The 19200-nt window shown below is 42.0% G+C and overlaps 1 protein-coding gene across 1 annotated transcript in view; it reads right to left on the minus strand.

Annotated features, from left to right (window-relative positions):
- Nucleotides 1-4775: 4775 nt before the first annotated feature.
- The window catches only part of LOC124592114 (torsin-1A-like), an 88596-nt gene continuing 74171 nt past the window's right edge, over nt 4776-19200 (minus strand). The window contains exon 7 of the mRNA XM_047131805.1: nt 4776-5635. Within this exon, the coding sequence (XP_046987761.1) occupies nt 5500-5635 (136 nt within the window). The 3' untranslated portion in view covers nt 4776-5499. The remainder of the gene's footprint in view (nt 5636-19200) is intronic.

The raw sequence follows: 19200 nt of genomic DNA on the forward strand, positions 1-19200 counted from the left end.
AAGGTGCAGGGAGCGTGAAGTTAATCTGCCAGAGCAAGAGCTGAAAGTGAACTCCAAGAGGTAATAGAAAAGAGGCACGCACCACACTGATCATCAAAGGAGTCATAGAATAAGGAGGCACAGGATGGGTGGCCATGCATGGCAAACAAACAGCATGCATATCTGCTGAGGAGAAAGTCACTGTGGTAGGACTGCGATAGTTCGGCAGCTTCTGCATACAGACTCTCAACCGGGCTAGTGTAAAAGGTGCCAGTGGTGAAAAGGATGCCATGATGGTGGATATATTGAGACAGAATAAGAGGGACGACGTGCATATGCATAAACAAAGCACCCATGGTCTAGTTTTGAACAGCTAAGGAACCGGTACAAATGGAAGACGGTGGTTCATCCGCACCCCTGGAAGTACCATTGACAACACGTAGGACATTGAGGGACCACACACAGTGGGCAGCCAGGTAAGACATGGGATGACCAAAAGAGTTTCCTATCGAGAAGGAGCCCCAAGAATTTCGTAGTTTCAGCGAAAGGAAGAGCAACAGGCCCAAGATGTAAAGTCGGTGAGAGAAACCAGAAATTCATACAAACCATTTTGTCAGTGGAAAAACGAAAGCCATTGTCAATGTTTATGAGTAAAGATGATGAAGAGATTGCTGAAGACGCCGCTCAATGAGACAGATCTGTGGAAAACTGCAATAGATGGCAAAATCGTCAACAAAAAGGGAGCTGGAGATGCCCGGCAGGAGACAGGCCTTTATAGGGTTAATGGCGATAGCTAAGAGAACAACGCTCAGGACGGAAACCTGAGGCACACCATTTTCCTGGATAAAGGTGTCCCACAAGGCAGAACCCACATGTACCTTGAAAACTTGGGACATTTGAAAATTCCTCAAGGAAACGGTGCGGGCAACCACAGAAGCCCCACATGTAGAGTGTACAGTGGATACTAGTCCTGCAGCAGGTGTCATTAGCTTTCTCCAAATCGGAAAAAAATGGCCCCAGTCTGGGATTTCCGCAGAAAACCACTGATGACATGGGTGGACAAAGTGTCAAGATGGTCAACTGCAGAACGGTGTGCTCAAAATCCACACTGTGCAGTGGTTAGTAAATTGCGAGCTCAGCCACTATACCAGACAGGCATGAATCATAGTTCTACTGTAAACACAGCTGGTGAGGGAGATGAGGCAGTAGCTAGAAGGAAGCCGTTTGTCCTTATCGGGCTTAAGTATGAGTATGACAGTGGCTTCACGCCAGCACATCTGGGAAATGTGCCCTCTGCCCAGATGTGGTTATATGTATTAAGCAGAAAGTGCTTGCCTGCAAGGGAAAGGTGCTGCAACATCTGAATGTGAACTGTGTCTGGCCCTGGCGTGGAGGATCAGGATGAAGTGAGAGCATGATCTAGCTCCCTCACAGTAAAGGCGGCATTGTAGCACCCACAATTCTGAGAAGAGAAGGATATCGTCCAAGCCTCCTCTGCTTGTTTTGGATGGAGGAAGGCAGAGTGATAATGGGAAGAGCTCCAAATTTCCGCAAAATGGTGGGCCAAGGTGTTGGAGATAGCAATAGGGTCCACAAAAACATCATCTGTTAGTGTCAGACCGGAAATTGGGGAAACGATCTTGGCTGCAGAGCCACCAGAGGTTGGCCCACAGGATGGAAGACGGAGTGGAACTGTTAAAAGAACTAGGGAATGAAATCTAGCTAGCTTTTTTGCTATCCTGAAGAATGCTGTAGCGGCACCACAGTTTAAGATAGGGAAGTTAGATTTGGTGCAGTATTTCGGAATGCACAAGTTACAGCCGGGTGTGGGCTGGATTGCAGTAAGTTACGCTGATCAGCAGTTGCAAAGTGGAATGGAGGCCACAGGGGCCATCGAACCGCTGAAAAGCGTAAATGCAGTGGTTCGCATGTCGCAAGCTATAGGAAGAAGGGGCCCACTGGCGCAACTGTGGTGTGGGGTGTATGCCTCGGAGCGATGCGTTAGCGAAACAGAGCCGCAAAGCCGAGTATAAATAGGTGTCGTTTTCTAACAAGATTCATCCAAGTGTGGCAGCTCTCCTGGACAGCGGGGCATGTCACACTACTGGCAACAGATGGGGCGACAGCGTCCCAGTCCACGGTGGGTCGTTGGTTCGACCCTCTGAGGCCGACGCGGGGTCCGCAGCCAGCCAGAGCGGGCCACTCTTCAGGTCATTACCACGGACAGTCATCTCGGCTCCCGACACACGCTGGAGCCTTACAAGGCAAGGGCCACAGGTTTGGGCGCTGGAATGGGAGAGGTCATTGCTGCCGCATTCCCAGCTACACCAGTAAAGGAAGAAGCAGCAGTGTGGCCAGCTACGGCTCTCGGCGGAGCAGTGTGGAGTCAACGGGGACAGTTGCCGCTGAGTCGGCTGCTAGCACAGCCATCTTTATGTAACGGAAACTCTACAGCTGGCGAACAAGGCTGGCACGACACACCATTGTGTTGCACAGCCCGCTGGGGGTACTTCCTCAGCAATGCGGGGCCTGTGACGCGGACCGAGGTCAACGAAGCTCTGTAGTGGAAAAAATAAGTCATTTGAAAAGCTCAGACGAGTTTTAATATGGCACCTCCTGGCACCCGTCCACTACAACGCGATGACACTGTGCACGCATCTGTTTATAATGAATGCAGTTTGCCAATGTAGGATGATGGTTAAAAATGTGGAGAGCATGTCTCCACATGCAAATTGCGTTGCAGCATCCACCAAGGGACTGGGTGTGGTAAAGTGGTGGTGGTTGTTAGTGTTTAATGTCCCGTCGACAACGAGGTCATTAGAGACGGAGCGCAAGCTCGGGTTAGGGAAGGATTGGGAAGGAAATCGGCCGTGCCCTTTCAAAGGAACCATCCCGGCATTTGCCTGAAACAATTTAGGGAAAACCTAAATCAGGATGGGTGTGGTAAAGAAGAAGTGCAAAGAATGGAATGTGCTGCAGTGGCAAGGATAATGCTTGTAAGATATTCCACCCAGTCATCACAAGTGGGGAAATCTTGTTCAACAAAGGTTGCCAGGGATGAGTAAAGCCCCCCAGTCAGCCTTAGTAAGCTGCCATTTGGGTGTGCATGCAGGTGGGGTAGGAGTCAGCAAACAGACAGCACATGGGAAACGGTCGCTTGAGTAGGTGTCAGAAAGAATGGGCCATTCACGACAATGGGCAATCTGGGAAATGCAGAAGGATAGGTCCAAATAGGAATAGGTGTGGGAAGAATCTGTTAAGGCAGAAGAGGTTAAGTTGATTAAGAATGTCAACCAAGAGGGCACTTCTCGGACAGGTTCTGGGAGAATCCCAAAGGGGATGGTGTGCATTAAAAGCCACCGAACAGCAGAAATGTGTGAAGTAGCTGCACAATAAGCTGGAGGAAGTCTGCTCTGGTTACATCGAATGACTGAGGGATGTAAATGGTTCAAAGGGAAAAGTTCAAGTGAGGGAGGAAAAGGCGAACTGCAACAGCTTGAAGATGGGTAGTCAGGGAGAAGGGTTGACTATCAATGTATCTTGTATGAGCAGCATGACTCCCCCCATGAGATGGAATGCCGACCTCAAGAGGAAGGTCAAAACGGAGCAAGAAGAAATACAAAGCTCAAAGCGGTCATGAGGATGCAATTTTGTTTCCTGAAGGCAGAGTACAAGTGGATGCTGCGATTCTAAAACAGCCACAAATCCTCTTTGTTGATTCGAAAGCCACAAATGTTCCATTGGAGAAGAGTCATGATGAGGAAACTTGAAGGGGCCACCTCGGTGGCTGCAGAATGCCAGCCTGCGACGACTCGCTGCTGCAGGGCACAGAGGCTGGAGGATCATGCTCCATGCTGTCGGGCTGCGGGGGGAGGGGGGGGGGGGGCGCAGCTGAATGAATGGTGTATTCCAAAACACTTGCCCCTACGCCATCACTGTACTTCGTCATCAGATCTGATTGAGATGTATCCTACTTTACAGAGCAAGCAAACCTCTGATCCAGACATCCTGTAATTAAGAATGGACATCCAACACCTTGCCGCCTACTCATGGTTTCACTGTCCTTCAACTATTGTCCACAGTGTTCAGAACAGTAGTACAGGAATAGGCCATAAGAATGTGCCCTTTGTCACAGCTGCTTTTGTCAGTAGACTATTTGTGGCTCATTTTGTCACCTGAACAAATTCCCATTCATCTCTACTCCACTTATATACCTTACTTACCGCATCATGTGCCCACAATGCCACCAGGCAGCATTCAGTATTTTGCAGTGGGCAGCAATCATGTTGGCTCAAAAGTGTGTGTGTGTGTGTGTGTGTGTGTGTGTGTGTGTGTGTGTGTGTGTAAAACACCAAGAAGCTCCGAAGCAATAAAGTTGCTCTCACACAGAGGAAGGAATATAATCTGTTATTTAAGGATAAATGCAAATGAATAGAAAAAGGTGACCACTGCAGTATCATAGCATAAGTACAGTAGGACAGCAGCAGGTATTGCTGAATTTTTTAGTTGACCTTCAAAACACAGCTGTAGTATTTTAAACTTCAGGAAAGCAGAAACATGATCATCTAATATTTGAAGTTTTTTTTCAGTTTACAGGTGAGCATTTCTGTCCTCTTCGTGAAGACCTGAGAATGAGTTTCATAATTACACTATAGTAACAGGACTGCTTTCAAAAAATAACAATAATGTAGGTAGTGTTACACTGCTGTGTCCAAAAATAGGTTCCAAACTCATTTCAATGCATTCCAATATGAAAGTTTCATTTTTAACGTGTTAATAAATTTCTTTTATTTTTTTTTTACATTATTGCGTAACAAAGTACACTTACAGAAATATCACAAGATCCTTAGTACGATTACTGCATTGAAAATATTTCTCATATACAATGTTCTATAAATATGCGCTTTCTGTATTTATTCACAAATAACTTATGCGTGCATATCGAAGTACATTATTCAATCCATACAAAACAATATGCAAACACTCATTTCTGCTGTCTTAAAAAGTAGCTGCCGTCTTATAATGTCTATGGTAAACCAGCATAAGGTTTTTAAGCTGCACTTGTGTCATGCTGTAATGTGCAACAAAGCTATACTTTATATATTTTACACCTTTTTTTTTTTACATCAGCCACTTACAGACAAAATAGTGCAACAAAATAAAAAGGAGTATCACAGTTAGCTTTTAATGCCTATAACAAGCAATGAAAATAAAAGTGTTTCAATTATGGACCCAATCAAGTATTGGAAAACATGCCATACAAACATCTGTTAACCCATCTCCTCCCTACACACACACACACACACACACACACACACACACACACACACACACACACACAATTACACTGCCTATAAAACATTGTACAATAAACATAAAAAATTGCTTTCAGTAAATTGTTCACATCACAACAACTTTTGCTATATAGTGGGTTAAAAATCTGATACAAGACATAAAATGCTCAGACACGGTAAGATCAAAGATTCTATACTGAAAGTAAATATAATGATCAAAAACAATTCAAAGCTCTGTACGTCTTGGAGCGTACCTCTTCTTTTCCACAACTGTTGCAACCTTCTGTGAAACTCTTTTACATCCAGAGTTTGAAAATATTTTCATTTCCTCTGGGCCATATGTTAAGTATTCCAAAACTTCTCTGAAATTAAAAAAAAAAAAAAAAATCAATATTACAGCTTTAATGAGGTGGCACAAGGTTGTATCAGTATTGTCTATACAAACAGTAACTTGTGTTATGGAAATTTTAAAATCAAAGAGTTAAGAACAAACTATTCCCCAACATGAAAGGTTGCACACACACTAGTAATAAATGAGCAATTCTCAAGCTTATACAACAGAACGTTTGTTATTTAACAGTACAAAGACATCCTAACAAGAAGCCTGGAAGAATGTGTCATTCAAAACCCTGGGTAATGGAAGTGCTTGTTGGACAAAAGGCTATAGTAATGAATAAAAATTACCACAATGGTTAGATCTAAAATGTAAGAAAGCCTAATAATTCTTGGCCAGATCCATTTTATGTACATCCAGGAAAAGGCAGAGATGACAGCAATGTGTAGCTTAATATTCAATGGTTATCATTGTGGATAGTGTCTTCCTACCCAATAGAATGAATCAGGATATGTTATATATTCTAACAAGGCATGGTCCTCAGGGGTGAAAAAGATTTTTTGATACCATCTATACAGTGATGTGGGTCAGAATCCCAGGCAGGGAGAGTCCAAATGGCAAGCACAAATTGCTGAACATTTTGTTGTTCTGGGCATGTTGTCATTGTAGGAGCATGCAATTCCACTGTGTATTAAGGCACTTCCACTGTGTATTAAGGCACACAACAGAAGTGTTCTGTTTGCTTGTTTGTGGTACTTTATGGTGCTTAATAAAGTGACTGGCTGTGCTGTAATGGGATGCCTGTCGTACAGCAGTAAGACAAAAGGTGACAGTAAACAAATCAGTGAACTTTGTAAATGCAGATAAGGCTTAGAATATAGGAACCACAGACTGACAGCTATGTGTGCAAAACTGAAGTACAGTGAGGAGTGCCTGAAACAAAAAGTGAAATTTAGTGTTGAGAAAATAAAGCATGAGCAAATTTATTAAAAAGAAGCAAGTGGAAGAGGAGGTAACAAACATGAGGGAAACTGATTTCAAGAATGCAGATAAATTGCTTGCTAAGAGGAAAGGAACAAGCAAAGTGGCAAAGAGAAGATATCTGCAAGACAGTTACTCTTAGGCTGTCATCTAGGAAGTGTTATTTGTTTTTAAGAAATCAGGTTGACTATCAACACTGAGAAGATGGACATCACACTCTTTCAGATGCTTTCCTGGCGGGCTTACATATATTTTGTGGCTAATTGAAGTTCAATCATCAGTATTGTCAAAAGCTCAACATGTACTCTCATTCAATGAAATGAATGTATACAGTAGTGTTAAATATGATTCTGATAAATATCGTGTTATGTGGCCACACACTAATGTGTTATTTGTTATGGTACGAGGTTTGTTTGCTGAATGGAAGCAACCACTCTATATGATTTTGATACATGGATAACAGATGATCAATTATCTTCTCCATGCAAGATGATGGGTACAATACTGCTGCAGCAGTGTTTGATCTCGGCACAAAATATCGATCCGTGTGGAAAGGTCTTAATGTAACAGAGACAAATACCTGCTTTCTAAATCTGCAGTACAAAAATAAATGTGTCTGGGTGTTTTCAGATGTTCCACTTTTATTTAAATTAATGAGGAACCACTTTCTGGATGACGGCACATGACTTTCTGGTAAGAAAACTGTGAATTAAGCTGTTGTAGAAAGACTGCTCATGCAGTACATCTTGGTAACTAGGAATATGAAATTAAATTTAGACTGCTATAATACAACACGATGAGTAGAAGAAAAAGACATTCAAAATATTTAGTAAATATTTGTGATCATGTCTCATTTTGCATAATGCCAGACAATACAACATATCATCAGGCAATTACAGTCACAACTTTAGGGTTGCTAAGGGTGGCAGCAATCTGAAACAGAGTACAGTCAACACAAAGCGTTACAAACTGTGTCAACTTTTAACCATCAGCACTTGGGGGCTGGCAGCGAACTTATCACGCTCTTACTATACCTAGTCTACTGGGGGGCTCACAACATCCTCATTTATGTAAATTCCCAGTTAGTAATAAGGTTGGTATATATGCGACCTGAGGCAGTGCCCCACGATGTCAGTGATAGCTCTTGGGGGAAGAGAGAGAGAGAGAGAGAGAGAAATACTGCTCTAGAGCCTTAAAATTGATAGCAGTAAGCAGATCGGAAGAGCAGTGTAGTAGTTTTGGTACCTTGCTAACATCCAGAAGGTGGTGGTTCGAATGTCATCAGGTGCTTTGAAATTATTTATTCGTACATTTTTATTGAAATGACACTGATTATTTTTATTCAGTTAATTGGTAAAAATGTATTTTTTTATTTACAATCCTTTGTCACATTATTTTAATCACCATATTAACTTTTGTCATTTGCTCTCATTTTTTTCAACCTGTCATTCTTTTTTCATTTGGTATCTCTGTGCATATGATTTTAATTATTTTGGGATGGTAAATATCACACAAACATTTGTAACACAAATTTTTATTACACTGTGGATAAAATAATGCAGCAGAAGAGTTAAAGGATTACAAACAAAACAAAATTCAAGCAAAATGAGGAATAGAAATAATGAATGCTAAAAATGGTCAAAAATATCAGATAATACAACAGAACAAATTAAATCAAAGTTAATACTAAACATAATTGTCCATGTTATTTTAAAGATACCAAATGAAAAAAAATAAAAACAGGAAGAAAAAATGAGTGAAAATGAAAATGTTAATATGATGATTAAATTAAAATGACACAGGATTCAAAATAAAAATAAATACATTTAAATCAATTAATTTAATTTAAAACAAATAATTATCAAAATCATTTCAAAAAATATCTTAGCAACCTCCATCTAAGAGGGAGTCCAAAGGCTAGTGTTGTGGAGAATAATCTCTGTTGAAGATAGAAAAGAAAATCATCAAAGCAACAACCTGAGATGCAAGTTTAATTGAAACACTCCAGGAGAAGTACTACACAAAATAGCAAATACTGAGAACTGGACTTCATGATTGCATCTTTAAGACTGGAAGTCCTAGATGTAAACTTCTGAAAGATTCAAACTTTAATTCTCTGCTTAGGCCTACCATGAACAATCTTCTTAACTTACTAAATGATTCAACATATTTACAGGACTAATCCACACTTTCAAGATCACTGATGTTTCTGCCTGTGATATCCAATAGTTGCGATACAATTCAAGAGTGTGTCATATACAACTTTTTTATTCACTGTAGTCTTCTTGTCATCAAAACGACAATTTGGTCTTTGCAAGATTATGTCTCATCTTCGAGGAAGCAAATTTCAAAATGATGAAGAAATCCTTACAGCTCTTATAGAACATTTTGGAGACAAAGGAAAAATCATTATCCTGAAGACATGGAATTGTTAATCCCATGTCATGAAAAATGTGTTCCAGCAAAACTGGGCTATATAAAAGTAATACGCTTCCTATTCTACACTTACATCTATACTCCATGACCCATTTTAAGTTGAGTGGGCAAATGTCACTTCTGGTAACATTATCACTCTCCCACCCCTATTAACCATTCCATTTGTGAATGGTGCATGGGAAGAATGGCTGTCAGTAAAACTCTTCATAGGCTCTAATTTCTTTAGCTTTTCTCATTACAATCATTTATGCTTTTTCTAAAATCAGCTTTACATGGTCATTTGACCTTAGGGTGGTCCAGATGGTTGCTTCTAGATATTTTTGAGATGCCAATGTTTCCACTGATACACTTCCAATGACCTAACACAATTCTCTAATCTAAAAATCCTCTCTGAAGTGCACCACTCAAATCTGTAGTGCTACTAACATAAAAATCTAACTGCTCCAATTCTTTATTGCATTGCTCCTTTCTGGAAAATTAGAAATTAGCAGATAAAACATAATAATCATTTCCTTGCATAAAATATCCACAGTCAAGTAAAAGTGGAAAAGTAAAGTGTGCCCCTGGACTGAATAGCACTATCATAGTGATCATACGATACAAACTGGGGGAGGAGGGGGGGGGGGGGGATGTGAACTTCAGCACAGAGATAACCATGAAATTGGTAACATCTGTGTTATACCTTCAGAGACACATTTTATCCAAACACAGGAAACAAAGAATGCAAAAATACTATACATTAACTGCTTATTGGGCATAGCAAGTACCACATACCAATCCTTTTACAACAAAGATTTAATGAATATGATTCATTACATAATATAACTTTTACTAAATATTTGAGGACTTCATTTTTCAGGTCAATGTAAACACTGAATTTCATAACATTTGGATGAAACAGTTGTCTATGGCACTTTTCATCATGAGAGTTGAAAGTAGAGTTACACCAAAATTTTACTTGCAACAAATTAAAATTTTACAAAAGGCAACATGTTCTAATAATCTGAACTAAGCAATAATCCTCTATGGCCTATCGATAGGTATAAAGCACACTACACAGTGACATAAGGAACTGGAGTGCTTAACATTCGTAAGCACAAAATCTAAAAACTCCATTAAACTTAAGTAGCAATCCCAACTCTGTTTGTACATAGTACTCTGTGTACATGCCAGATGACAACAGAAACATTAACTTCCCCCTCTGTACACGCCAGACTCCAGCAGACTCCGTGAGAGGCACCAGCATCGCCCCCCCAGCAATGCACACAGCTGACCAACCACAGTCAACTGCCCTGCTGCAAACGCCACACGACCTTTCTTCCGCATACCACATCAGCCCCATCTGCATTTCGCATGGCACTGTTGGAAATCCTTCTGTCAGAGTACTTAAGGTGGCGCTTGACCACTAGCACAGCATTCGCTCCAGGCTCAATACCAGCTTCCACTTAAGTCTTATCCGTCAGTAGCGCTCTACAGCAGCAATGTTCAAAGCCATCCCAATCTCCGATGAGACGTCAACCCAGCACAGTCCAGGACTCTAACCAATACTGATTTGTCCATACCTGACCAAGCCTAGTCACCATCTATCACTTCAGCTGGACATTGACCAGACACCGACCTAGGACTCCAATTTGGACTACAGTGAGAACTCTTAGCATTTTATCACAAGTGACTCTTATTTTCTATTTCATGTCAAACAGTGTTCTTTCATCGTAACGTGTGGAGGGACTTTATTATGTGCTGTCCCAGCCACTTCGTATGACCAAACCATAGAAGTGGTGACAAGGAATGATCTTACATGTGCAATTCTTCAATTCTTCTTTCATGGACACTTCTCTTATCGTTGCGATCACTATGGTTCAACCTGCACTGGAACTCTCACTTCTGCAACTCTCCCTGTTATGTGATCTACAGTTGTAATGTCTCACCCATGACATGGCTTGCTCGATTCTGCACTGTTTGGTGACAACGCCACCACACGCTACAGAAGAAACAGCACAGCTTCTGAATCCTGCATGACACTTCTTGCACACCACTGAGCTGCTTTGACAGTGCCTCACACATTCGAATGCCCTCCTCTACCCCTCCCAGCCCCCCCTCCCACCTCCCCCACCCAGCTTGAGACTCAGCATGTAAGCTGCTGCTTGCCCAGAGTTCAGCCACGCTTTGAATTTAGGACCCACCTTCCCTGCATGGCTGAACCACTTACTCCACATCTCAGTGCTTCCTGATATGTTTCTCCTGGCTGTATCTGGCCTGTCTGCCTCTGGCACCACAACCTCCAGTGCAGTTTCCCTGGATTCTTGATGCTCTCACTTGGTCTAATGCATCCTTTGAGTCCAGTACCCTCTCCTGCTTTAATGCAGCCTCAGCCCCCATACCTTCTATAGTTTTCAAGGATCCCTTGGCTCCACTGCCTTCTCCAACCTTCCTGTCTCTTCAAGCTCTGCCGGTCCCCCAGTCCAGAAGCGTACACCAATCCAGCTCCTATGGCATGGGCCATGCTAGCTCCTGCACCATAGAACCTACATGTCTCTGTGCCTCCATCTGGGACACCACCTCCTCCTGTGCTGCCTACTCCTCTGCTGCCACCAATCCAAGTGTCCACCCTGGTTCCAGTACAGCTGCCTCCAGCACCAATGGCCTGCTCATCATATAACTAACCATCGCAACATGCCACCAGCTGGCATGTTGCCACACCACCCTCCCTTTAAGACTTTGTCCATTATTTCCAGTGCCCTCGGCGCCCATCCACTCTGTGGACTCTCCTTCTTCGTCCCATGGTCACATCGATCTGCTCTTTTCAAACTCTTTGGACACAAATGTGTCACCTCCAGACACGTAACCTATGTTCTGCCTACAGCTGACACTTCCATTGTGTCCCTGGTTCACCCCATCCCATTCTGGGCCTCTTGCTTTCTCTACGTGTGTTACACCCATCTCCCATCTCATGTATTGACCTTCTAGTCTGGCAGATTACTACATGGCACTCGGTGCACCTACTGCATGGCCCTGTCTGGGGCCGCCTTGGCCTAGTCACCGCTCTCATATGTCCCCTGTCACTGCCATCTCCTGTGGCCTCTGCAGGGCAATATATGTGGACGAGGAAAAAGTTCCTGGCTTTTTCCCGGATTTCCCAGTTAAAGAGACATACCATGTACTGCTTGGGAATGTAATGTGCCAGTTTCCCATTACTTTCCACATAGGCAGTAGGATGCATAGCCTAAAGACAGCCGCTCACCATGAGTCAGACGCTGTCAGTAGCCGGCCAGTCCACAGTAGGTTTTGAAGAGATGGCAAGAATATATTGAATGTCTGTATAAGGGGGATGAAATGCAAAGTGAAATTAAGGTTGAAGAGGAGCAATATGTGCCGGAAGATGGAAAGGGATTTACTATCTTGGAAGCAGAAGTAGAAAAGGCGCTGAAGGAGATGAGGAATAGGAAGGCATGTGGAATAGATGATTTGCCAGCAGAACTGTTGAAGAGTCTGGGAAACAAGGCAAGAAAAGAAATAGCCTACCTCTGTAACGAGATATATGACAAAGGGGAATGGCCTGAGGACTTCGCTGCAACAGTTATGATACCAATAGAGAAAAAGAGGAACACTAAAAAATGTGAAGAGCACTGGACCATCAGACTAATTTCCCATGCAGCTGAAGTCTAGCTGAGAGTGTTGGATAGAAGGTTATATGGCAAGCTGGATAGAGGGATTGCAGAGGAGCAGTTCGGATTTAGAAGAGGAAAAGGAACAAGATATGCTATTGGTCTGCTAAGAACTATAGGGGAAAGATATATGGAAAAGGGTAGAGAAATCTTTTCTGTTTTTATAGGTTTAGAAAAGGCTTTTGACAGAGTTCAGTGGAACAAGCTGATGGATATCTTGAAGAGGAAAGGAGTAGATTGGAAAGAGAGACGACTGATACAGAATCTATATTTACACCAGAAAGTAAGGATAAGGACTGGAAATGAAATGTCAGAAGGAAGCAGCGTTGGACGAGGTGTTAGACAAGGTTCTTGCCTTTCCCCACTGTTGTTTAACATATACCTTGAAGAGATTATTGCGAAAAGCTTAGATGGGAAAAAAGGAATATGTATTGGTGGAAAGAGAATAGAATGTATAAGATTCGCTGATGACATGGTATTAGTGGCAGAAAGTGAGCGGACATTGAATAACATGCTCAAAGATCTGAATGAAGGTTGTGTGGACTGTGAGATGCAAATAAACACAGCAAAAACAAAGAGTATGGTCATCAGTACAAGACGCAGACTGTCCAATATTAAAATAGGACAATCTACCATTAGCCAAGTAAGTGAATTTAAATATCTCGGAAGCACAATAGCTGAAGACTTGAGATGTCACCAGGAGGTGAAAACTCGAACCGCCATAGCGAAGGAGGCATTCAACAGAAAGAGGAGACTCTTATGTGGCAAGGCAAATTAGATAAAGGACTAAGGAAAAGGCTTGGCAAATGTTTTGTCTGGAGTGTGGCACTATGTGGGGCAGAAAAATGGACACTGAGACGAGAGGATGAAAAAAGGTTAGAAGCATTTGAGATGTGGATGTGGAGGAGAATGGAGAGAATAAGCTGGATGGAAAGTGTGAGTAATGAAAGAATATTGGAAAGGGTTGGTGAGAGAAGATGTCTGCTGAAGGTTGTAAGAGAAAAAAAAAAAACTGGTTGGGACATTCATTGAGAAGGGAGTGCTTGCTAGTAGATGCTTTGAAAGGGTTGGTTTGTGGGGGAAGACTGAGAGGAAGAAGGAGATACAAGGTGATAAATGACATAAAGGGAAGAGGAAATTATGCAGACCTGAAGAGGATGGCAGAAGACGGGACAGCCTGGAGAACTACCATGTGAAAACCTGCCTTTAGGCAGAACACTGATGATGATGATCCCAGTTAAAAATACACTTTTTCTGTGTTAAGTGACAGTATACTTTTCCTCATAATTGTAAAACTTATCAATCCTTTCAATGGTTGTGGTTTTAAACAGCGGCGTAGAATTGCCGGCACTTTAGAAAACAAAACTCAGGGGGGTGGAAGAAAAAAAAAACACGTTTTGGAAAGATGTCTTATGTGCAGCAACATGTACACTGCATATTTTCATATTACAAAAGTATAAATTCGAATTCCACCAAACATCGCATGTTACTTTCTGAAGCACTGAAATCGAGATTGCGATGTGCTTTTGCAAGCCAGTCGTAGCTCATGTCAAGTGATCTCGCCAGCCAATGACAATAGGACACGTGATCTCGCCAGCCAATGACAGAATAGGACATGTGATGGGGTCAGCCAATAGCAACATCACTGTGAAGAAGCGTGAACACAAAAATTGGAAAAGGGTAATAGTTTAAATTAATATACGCAGTGTTGCTACAAGAAAAGAAAAGCTTTCACGTATAATATTGGTCTCTTAAGATTAATAAGCTGCAAGAGAAGCTAAGCTTTCACACATAATGTTGATCTTTTTTACACATGTTACACTTTAAGGTACATCACACAAATGTGCCAGTAAAATTTTTAACAACCACATAAATGTCTGATCTTCTGGGCTCAAAATTATTCTAAATGGTCGTCCTCAAAGAGTTGATTTTTGAATGAGAGTCAAAGGCTCTGTGATTTAAGAAGTTCATCGTACATTTTCGAACAGATTTCATCTTGCGTGAAAGGAAATTTACTTTGAAAGTAACGCTTTTCAAACAACTGTTCGGAATATTTTCCTGCAGTCTGTTAGAAATAGGTTCGTTTCAGCAGTTGCCAGAGAGCGCCAGATAACAGGTGCCACTGCGCATGCGCAGCTCCGATGATGCAGGAAGGCCATATGTTTGTATGTGTAAAACATTAAAAGATCTTGCATTATGTCAGAAAAGAAACAAGACATCATACTAAAATGCATAATTCGGCTTAAAGTGCACATTCGTATGTCCAGATTCGGATGTAAATTTTCTTGGAGTACCAGTACTGTATTATCTCACATTTGGTTCTTTATTATGGCATAGTCACATATGTGCTAGAAGATGAAAACGTGCACTTGAAATGCAGCGATCAGTTGAAACTAGCCAATAGTGTGGAATAAAACAATTCGTTTCAAATAAATTAACTGTCTCAACAGAAAAGGTTAATAAAAGCCACATTTCTTTAACAAACCAACAAAAATAACTTCATTGTTCTGTAAGACAATTAATGCTTGACTGTCAGAAAGGTGGAAATAAAATAAAATCTCAAACTAATAACATATTTTAGCCTTCTGTAATTATGTGAAAGTATTTTAATGTACTTGATAGCTTCCGGCCACAGAAATCTGTTTTGTTTCCATTTGATGAGAGAGCAATAAACGAAAAGGAGACAGCAAAATCACTTAATGTAAACACAGGTCATGTGGAGACTACCACCTCCCCACTACAACTCAAGACTGTTCTGTGCTTCAGGTCCAGATCTACGATATTTCCGAACCAGGGCAATATTAGATAGTGGCGCTCCCCCTCCCTTGAGTATTTGAGATAGTACGTCAAACATTCAAAAAAAGTCGACTTTTCAAAAATATCTTCATTTTGCAGCACACATCTTTCTGAAGAGTCTGATACATAAAACCTATATGTTCGAGGGAACGTAAGACATGTTATTTGGTTGTAAGTGTGCGAAAGTGCAGTGCTACGCCTCTTCACACAGCATTCCTCCATCGCATGTCTCTGTTTTTCGCTCTGTGGAATTCAAAGCTGTAATATTTTGTAATGGGTGCTATCAAACTACATTCAGGACAGTGGAAATTATAATATCCTGTGGTGCCTCTCCTGCTCCCAGTCGGCCAGTCTGACATCCTGCCCCTCTTGAAAAAAACTCGCAATTAATACTGGATGGGATTATTTGTAACCGGCAGAACAAGAACTCTTCAGAAAATTTGCAGTCTTTATTGCTTATTAGCTAATAACTTGCTGTTTTGTGTGACATAAAATTAAGTATAAGATACATAAAACGAGTAAAGACATGAGACAAGGAAGATAGTACACATTTCTTCAATCCTTAAGTCCTAGCATTTTTTCTCTCTAATCTTGCCACAGCTTTATACGGCATACTTTCCTTTCTGTGAAAAAATCTATTACCTCATCAAAGTTCGTCAACGATTAGCTACATGAAAAAACGAAATGTCGTCGTCTAATACTAGAAAAGCTGTTAATACAAATAATACGTAAGACTGGTGTTGTTTCTCGATCTGATTACATGTATTTTGTCACTGTCTGCTAGATAAAACAAAATAGGCCTGCCTAATATTGCAGCAATTGTTACACACACTAAATAAATGAGACTGTTTTGGCACAAATGGTCATTTTTATAACACAACAGAATACAATTCACGAAGTACCAATATAAAATGCCTATTAGGCCAACTACAAGCTAAAAGTTTTATGTCAGGGAATAGCTTCACATTTCATTCATACTCTCTACCTCCTGATGCATGAGATCGAAGAGTAGTAGTACGAAACTTTTACATAAATTTGGAATCATCATATTCTTCCATAATTTGTGAGATTCCCGTTTCTTCTCCTTTCTTGTTCTAACAACAATATTGTCATCACTAATTCTGTAACTATTCCTGCCAGTGTCAATGCTTATTCTCCGGTTAACTTCACTAACTGCCACAACCACCGGTTTGGTTATCCTGAGTTTATTCTCTGGTCAGGTGTTATTACGTGTTCATACAACACGTTTTCTGCGCTACTCACAGAACAGAATTTCAGCGGCTGCTAGCCGGGGACTGTATAACTAGCCCTTAGAAGTGTAGCGGTCTGGCCAAAAATTTTCTGTCACAATATCATTTTCTTGGATACACGGAGATGATAAAACATAATCTTTGTTATCTGTTATTCCTGTTAGTCTTTTATTTCCACTCAGGTTGTCTAGATCTATGGATTTTGCTAGTAATTATAACAATGCTGATCATTTGCAAACCCAGTCAACCACATAAACAGAGAATGTCATTCACCCGTTCAGCTTTATTCGGCACAGCTCGTATAGCCCCATCTCCTTTTGTCTGCAGGGAAGTTTATTCCTAGATGTGATGGGGATTCACCTGGCAGAGACATCACATACACTACGCATGCATTCAAAAATCAACTAATGATTCATTCAGAAATCAACTTAGAATTTGTTCAAAAATCAACAGGGATGCATTTCAAAATCATATGAATAATTGATAGCTAGATGCTAGGCGCTTTGTGAAACAAAGTCTTTTCCTCAATACTATACACTTGGTGCACCCCCCTGCCCCTCCCCCCAAATGAAATTGCCGGCCGGGGCAGATACCCCAGTTTGCCCCCGTCCCCTAGTTCTGGGCCTGTTGCGCATACGTGAATCTGGCAGCTTAGGCATACCAGTAAAATTTTTCCAGACAGCATCTGGCTTCCTGCTGCTATTGCTTATACAACAAACTGCCACACTTCTGTCGCCAGAAGCGGGAGAAGGTACTACTCATACGCAACTCAACTGCGCACGCGTGTGAGCTCACTCGCAACCACTCAAACAAATCTGATGTAAGCAGTTGTGACGTCACACTCATCGGAGGCAATTTGTTGTTATGAAGCCTTCCTAAAGCCTTTGACACATTTTGTTGTTGCCAGACATTTGTATGAGCACCGATTTGTTGTGGTATATGGCACATTTCCTTTGTAACTTAAGTTCCCCCTCCCCCCTCTCTCGTTCATGTTTTATTGCTGCAATATTATTCTGCAGTAGGAAGATACAGTACTTACCAGTCAAAGTTACAAAAATTTAACTGAAAACTAAAACAATGAAAAATTCCTGGAATTCTAAAAAACTCCCGGATCAAAAAATTCCTGGGTTTTTCCCAGATCTCTCGGGTCAGGCCTCCTGTCTGCGCAGTGTGCTGGCCGCAATGGACTTCCATACACCTCCTGTTCTCCAGTTCTCCAGACTTGCAAGTTTCGTCGCAAGACCTGGCCGCGCATAGTCTTGCTGTCTTTGCTATGAGGATACAGCCATGGCCAGCCTCCCCTCCATGGGTGGCACAATAAATCTACAGACAATGAGGTCCCCACCTACATTCCCTTCCAACAAGCACCACCATGCTCCCACATGCAACACTGCACACGTCCACGCATGTACTGCAGCTTTCCTCACCTGTGGCTGCCATCACAATTGGACATCGGCCTGCATCTCAGTGTGGTGTTGCTCCACCTCTTCCCCAGTAATATGCTGACATTTCTGGACGGGTCTCCCGTTTTCCTTTTATGCCTCTTTGATGCACGTTTTCCTCTGGCCTTCTTCATTAACTGGGTTTCCTCCTCTTTCAGTGCTTTTATCTTCATATCTTCCAATTCATTTCTTCCTTGAGCATAAACGCTTCTTCTCTCTGACACGTCTGTGCCATGGATCACTTCTCCATTGTTCAAGCTCCTTGCATGCTCGTCCCCATTCTACAATTTTTGGTGCCTGTATCACACCCAGCACCCCTGGCTCCCCTCTCCACCTTCTGTTCATCTCCTCCTTCCCTCCAACGATCTGTACACAATGGCTTCGCCCTCCATTTTTAAGGGGGGAGGGGCTGTAGTATCTGGCCCTCTGCCTGGCAATGTACACCACAGAACATACATGTGGCTGTGGAGTTGCCATACACTCAGCTTTCCACCACAGACACACGCGGCTATCCCAACTCTTGTCGTACACGCCACTCTGTGTACATGCCAGATGACAACATGTACAGCTGTGTACATGCGAGAGGACAACAGCAACATTGCAAATGCAACACTACATTTCATCCGGACAGAATGGGACACGGGTCCACACCTCATGTGATCCTCACAGAAATCCTTCTGCCAGAGTACTTAAGATGAAGCATGACAGCTAGCACAGCACTCACTCCAAGCTCAATGCTGGCTGTCCCTTGCAACTGATCCACTGGAAGCAATCTTCAGCAACAGTCCTCTGTGCTATCCTGCTCTCCGACTGGACCCGTGAAATTACAACCAATATTCCTAACTTCTCAGTTCACTGCAGAATCCTTGAACATGTTCTCAGTTCAAACATAATAAAGTTTCTTGAGACTGAGAAACTTTTGTCCATGAATCAGTGTAGTTTTAGAAAGCATCACTCACATGCAGCTCAGCTTGTCTTTTTCTCACATGATATCCTGTAAACTAGGGATGAAAGGCAATGGGC

Source organism: Schistocerca americana, chromosome 2, assembly GCF_021461395.2.
Source record: "Schistocerca americana isolate TAMUIC-IGC-003095 chromosome 2, iqSchAmer2.1, whole genome shotgun sequence".
Classification (NCBI taxonomy): Eukaryota; Metazoa; Arthropoda; class Insecta; order Orthoptera; family Acrididae; genus Schistocerca; species Schistocerca americana.